Below are 5,733 nucleotides of genomic sequence, written 5' to 3' on the forward strand. Positions count from 1 at the left end.
AGGGGGGACTGTGCGGGGGGGACTGTGGGAGGACTGTGCAGGGGGGACTGTGCAGGGGGGGACTGTGCAGGGGGGGACTGTGCAGGGGGGGACTGTGCGGGGGGGACTGTGGGAGGACTGTGCAGGGGGGACTGTGCAGGGGGGACTGTGCAGGGGGGACTGTGGGGGGGGACTGTGGGAGGACTGTGCGGGGGGGACTGTGGGAGGACTGTGCGGGGGGGACTGTGGGAGGACTGTGCAGGGGGGACTGTGGGGGGGACTGTGGGAGGACTGTGCGGGGGGGACTGTGGGAGGACTGTGCAGGGGGGACTGTGCGGGGGGGGGTTATGCAGGGGGTACTGTGTGTGTGTGGGACTGTGGGAGGACTGTGCAGGAGGGACTGTGCGGGGGGGACTGTGGGGGGGACTGTGCGGGGGGGACTGTGCGGGGGGGGGGGACTGTGCAGGGGGGACTGTGGTAGGACTGTGCAGGGGGGACTGTGCGGGGGGGACTGTGGGAGGACTGTGGGAGGACTGTGCAGGGGGTACTGTGTGTGTGTGGGACTGTGGGAGGACTGTGCAGGGGGGACTGTGCGGGGGGGAGCTGTGCTGGGGGGAGGGTGCACGGGGTGGGGGGGATGCGCATGCAAAGGGACCTCACAGCCATTCAGGGCCTTCCCCTTTGACTGGCGGCGCCTGGACCAAGGACGTGACAGTGACTGCACTAGCTAGGTCGGGGGTGTGGCCAAGGGGCGGAGCCAGAGGCCGAGGAGCCACGCCCTCCAGGGAGACCACGCCCCCAGGCCTGCAATTCGCGACCCTTCGGCCGAAGCCCCGCCCACCCTCAAGGCTGGCCCTGCCGCGACTACAAGTACCTCACACGCCCCTCCCCTCGAGCCATGCCACGCTCTGATTCGCCTCCTGCCCCTGTCAATGCCCCGCCTCTTCCTGACCCCGCCCACAGCCCCACCCCGCCAGGCCCCGCCCCGCCAGGCCCCGCCCCTCTCGGCCCTGGCGGGCTCGGCTTGCAGCCCGGGCCTCGGGAGAGAGCCGCGGGCGGCCGCTGCGCGGGGCGGGGGTCCGGAGGGCGCCTGGCTCGTGGAGGCCGCAGCGACGCCGAGCAGCCGAGCGGCCGCGCAGGTACATCCCCGCCCGCCCGGCCCGGCACGGCCCCCACCCGCACCCCGCACCCCGCACCCGACCCCGCCCGGCCCCGCCCCGCACCCCGCACCCCGCACCCCGCCCGGCCCGGCACGGCCCCACCCCGCCCCCGCATCCAGCCCGGTCCCCACCCGCATCCCGCACCCCGCCGGGCCCACCCCGCACCCCTCTTCTCCCCCTCCCCGTCCTTTCTCCGCACAGATCCCGGCTTTATTCAGTTTTGTGTCCGAACGCCACCGCCCCGGCCGCCCAGACGCGGGCCGGTCCCGCCCCGCCCGGGCCTGACCCGGCGGGAGCCCCTTGAAGGCCCGCGGGGAGCCGGGCGGGACCTGGGCTGGGCGGCCGGGGCGGGGACGGGGCGGGAGGCGAGCGGAGGCGGGGCTGCCGGGGGCGGGGCTGCCGGGGGGCGGGGCTGCCGGGGGGCGGGGCTGCCGGGGCGGGGCGGGAGGCGAGCGGAGGCGGGGCTGCCGGGGGCGGGGCTGCCGGGGGCGGGGCTGCCGGGGGGCGGGGCTGCCGGGGGGCGGGGCTGCCGGGGCGGGGCGGGGACGGGGCTGCCGGGGGGCGGGGCTGCAGGGGCGGGGCTGCCGGGGGGTGGGGACGGGGCTGCCGGGGGGCGGGGCTGCCGGGGGGCGGGGCTGCCGGGGGGCGGGGCTGCCGGGGCGGGGCGGGGACGGGGCTGCCGGGGGCGGGGCTGCCGGGGGCGGGGCTGCCGGGGGGTGGGGACGGGGCTGCCGGGGGGCGGGGCTGCCGGGGGCGGGGCTGCCGGGGGCGGGGCTGCCGGGGGGTGGGGACGGGGCTGCCGGGGGGCGGGGCTGCAGGGGCGGGGCTGCCGGGGGCGGGGCTGCCGGGGGGCGGGGCTGCCGGGGCGGGGCTGCCGGGGGGCGGGGCTGCCGGGGCGGGGCTGCAGGGGCGGGGCTGCAGGGGCGGGGCTGCCGGGGCGGGGCTGCCGGGGGGCGGGGCTGCCGGGGCGGGGCTGCAGGGGCGGGGCTGCCGGGGCGGGGCTGCCGGGGGGCGGGGCTGCCGGGGCGGGGCTGCCGGGGGGCGGGGCTGCCGGGGCGGGGCTGCAGGGGCGGGGCTGCAGGGGCGGGGCTGCCGGGGCGGGGCTGCCGGGGGGCGGGGCTGCAGGGGCGGGGCTGCCGGGGCGGGGCGGGGGCGGGGCTGCCGGGGCGGGGCTGCCGGGGGGCGGGGCTGCCGGGGCGCGGGGCTCAGGGGGCGGGGCTGCCGGGGGCGGGGCTGCCGGGGGGCGGGGCTCAGGGGGCGGGGCTCAGGGGGCGGGGCTCAGGGGGCGGGGCTCAGGGGGCGGGGCTGCCGGGGGCGGGGCTGCCGGGGCGCGGGGCTCAGGGGGCGGGGCTCAGGGGCGGGTCGGGGGCGGGCCGGGGGCGGGAGTCGGGTGGGGTCGGGGTTTCGGGACCGGACCGGCCGGTGCGGGGCAGGTGCTTCCAGGAGGCCTCGCCCCGCCCCAGACGCCGGCCCAGGGGTCTGCGCCTCGTGCCGGTCCCGGCCGCCCCCGGGCCGCCGCCGACCCCGCTCCTCCCTCCCGTGTCTTGTCTAGACCCGAGGCGCAGCTCGTCCTGGCGTGGCTCGGCGGGCGGGGCAGCCGCTGGGCGTCCTTCCGTCTGTCCGTCCGTCCGTCCGTCCCGGGCACGCGGGGCAGCATGGGCCCCCGGGGCGCGCGCAGCCCCCGGGCCCCGCCGGCGCCCGCGCGGGGCCCCGGCCTCCTCCTCCTCCTGGGCCTGCGCCTGGGCGCCGCCTGCCCCGCCGCCTGCCAGTGCCCCGAGCTCGCGGGCGCCGTGGCCGTGCACTGCAGCGCGCGCGGCCTGCGCGAGATCCCGGGCGGCATCCCCGCCGACGCCGTGCTCCTGAAGCTGGACGGCAACGAGATCTCCCGCGTCCCCAACGGGGCCTTCCAGCACCTGCCGCAGCTGCGGGAGCTGGACCTGTCCCGCAACGCCATCGAGGCCGTGGGCCCGTCGGCCTTCTCGGGCCTGGCCGGGGGCCTGCGGCTGCTGGACCTGTCCCACAACCGCATCCGCAGGATCCCCAAGGACGCGCTGGGCAAGCTGAGCGCGCAGGTGCGCCTGGCGCACAACCCGCTGCACTGCGAGTGCGCGCTGCAGGAGGCGCTGTGGGAGCTGAAGCTGGACCCCGACTCGGTCGACGACATCGCCTGCCACTCCGCCGCGCAGGAGGCCTTCGTGGGGAAGCCGCTCATCCAGGTGCTGGACTCGGGCGTCAGCTTCTGCAGCGCCCACCGCAAGACCACCGACGTGGCCATGCTGGTCACCATGTTCGGCTGGTTTGCCATGGTCGTCACCTACGTCGTCTACTACGTGAGGCACAACCAGGAGGACGCCAGGAGACACCTGGAGTACCTGAAGTCGCTGCCCAGCGCCCCCGCCGCCAAGGACGCCCGGGGCCCCGCGCCCTAGCGCCCCGCCCGCCGCCCCTCCCCACGCAGGCTTTGGAAGCTGCGGAGACCGTGCTGTGTCCTCCAGGGAGGGAGGCTGGGCACTGGCCTTTTCCGTGTGAAAAGCGCTTTCTTGGGAGGCACAGGCGAGCACCCCTGCCCTGGGATGGGGGGTGTGTGTGCAAGGAAACAGGCTTAGAGAAAGGGGTACTACGGTTGGGGGACGCGGTGATGTGAGAATGGACACAGAAGAGGGCCCCCAGGCCTGGAGGGGTGCTGACTCACGGTGACACCACGGGCAGGTTGGCCCTTGGATGGCCGGCCAGTGTTTGCCTGGTACACAAACATCAGAACATGAAAGGCGGTGGCCATTTGTCCAGTGCAAAGCTCTGAAGACCAGTTTTCTAGAGAAGTCAGTGGAATCTGGAGCTTTTACTAACCTTTGTCTTCAGAATGTTTGAGCAAGCGTTGTGCCAAAATTTTAGTCCATTGATCCCCAGGGTGGAGAAAGGTCCAACACGCGTCTACAGAGTGCAGGTGGCTGCCACAAAAAAACCCAGCAAAACAGCCCTTCCTGCTTCCAGTGCCCAGCCGCAGGAGGCTGCGGACCGGCCACTCCCGTGCCTTGCTTTTCTACCACCCATGTCCGAAACCTCTCTACAAAGGACAGAAGGCCTGCTGTTGGATGTTTCCAGGCTGCTCAATGGATGCTTCTCTTCTCCAGCAACAAGAACTTTTTCTCTTCACCTCTGCTGCCAGGAACTTCAGAGCTCATTTGTTGCTCAGTTTTCTTACCCAACTTACTTCCTATTCAGGGTAGCTGTGACTTCCACGTCTATGACGCTTCATTTCTAGTTTGACTTTCTACTGTGTTTTTGTATGTTACACTTCAAGCTACTTCAGATATCTGTGTGTGTGTGGGGAACAAATAAGTGTAAATTGGTTATGAGCTTCAAGTATAGATGCCTTATCAAGAAGAGACCTGGTTAGAACTTGAGCTTGTTTGTGGCTTGTGGTCTGCAACGTGTTGTGTGACTTGCAGTGGAGGAGTGAGGCCACCAAGGTCTGGTCTGGCGTCGGTACCACTGCGTGCCAGGGCTGTGCCCACGCTGGCTCCAGACAGGAGCACAGTCACGTGACCACACCGGCTTGGGCCGACCTGTCAGCATCACGCAAACAGGCCCACAGCACAGCAGAACCAAGTCATGATTCTTTAGTCCTGGTGGTGTGTTAAGGAGAAATGGCCCTCAGGGTCTAGAGGCCACGCCCACACCTGCACTCAAGCCAGTGTCCTGTGGGGCGGATGGGGGGGCGGGGCTGTCTGGGGCCCTCGTGCCCAGCACGTGCAGCGTGAATGGAGTCCTGACTCAAGCCTGGTGTGGAGTCATGCCAGGCTTGTGGTGGGAGGCAGGGCTCAGAGCCTGCCGCCGTCCTCGCCGGGGATCTGCAGGGCCCCGGGCCCACACCAGGCACGGCCCTGCTGCTTCCAGTGACAGCTGGAACCCTCGACCCCAGGCCGCGGCCTCGGGAGGCACAGTGCTCGCTGGGCCTCAGGCACTGGGTGCTGGCCAGGCCACAGGTCACGGATGTGGGCAGCGTGGGGCACCCAGCTCTGGCGTCAGAGGAAGCAGGCACTGGTGGCAGGTGGGGGAGATTAGGGGCCAGCGGGGAGGGGGGGAAGGGTGGGCACAGGAGAGCCGGGACTCCCGGGGAAGCAGGTGGGGTGGACCCCAGAGGGGCCCGAGCCGAGACCCAGCCTGGCAGGGGCTGTGGGGTGAGCACGTCTCCGGGGCTGCCCGCCCCACCAGTCAACTGTGGGTGGGCACTGGGCCTCAGTGTGGACTGGGCTCCCTGGGAGCAGGGAGGACTCAGGCTGTGGAGGAGGAAGGTTCTGGGCCCGTGGCAGCGCCTGGCCACAGCGCAGGAGTGGGCAGCCTCTCGGCCTCTTTCCAGGAAGATGTGTAAAGTCAGCTCCCGCTGCGTGGCTGCTGCCAGTTCCTGGGGAGCCGTTTGTCTTCAGACCATGGTGTGGGGTGGCTCCTGGCAGGGCGGGCAGCCCCCCTAGGAGGGTCAGCCCCAGGAGCCAGCTTGCTCTCAAGGGAGGTCGGGTTTGTTCTTGGGGTGCTGGGGTGGTGGGTTGTGTTCTCAGAGGGGAAGCGAAGTTCTGGGCCCCAAGGGAGGGGTTGG

The 5,733-nt window shown here is 72.2% G+C and overlaps 1 protein-coding gene across 1 annotated transcript; it reads left to right on the forward strand.

Annotated features, from left to right (window-relative positions):
• The first annotated feature begins 2,794 nt into the window (after positions 1-2,794).
• Lrrc3 (leucine rich repeat containing 3) lies at positions 2,795-4,520 on the forward strand. The gene has a single exon (XM_070028828.1). The coding sequence runs from the start codon at positions 2,795-2,797 to the stop codon at positions 3,566-3,568; it is 774 nt and encodes a 257-aa protein (XP_069884929.1). The 3' UTR covers positions 3,569-4,520.
• Positions 4,521-5,733: the final 1,213 nt, after the last annotated feature.

Source organism: Dipodomys merriami, unplaced genomic scaffold, assembly GCF_024711535.1.
Source record: "Dipodomys merriami isolate MVZ:Mamm:240054 unplaced genomic scaffold, mDipMer1.0.p SCAF_2, whole genome shotgun sequence".
Classification (NCBI taxonomy): Eukaryota; Metazoa; Chordata; class Mammalia; order Rodentia; family Heteromyidae; genus Dipodomys; species Dipodomys merriami.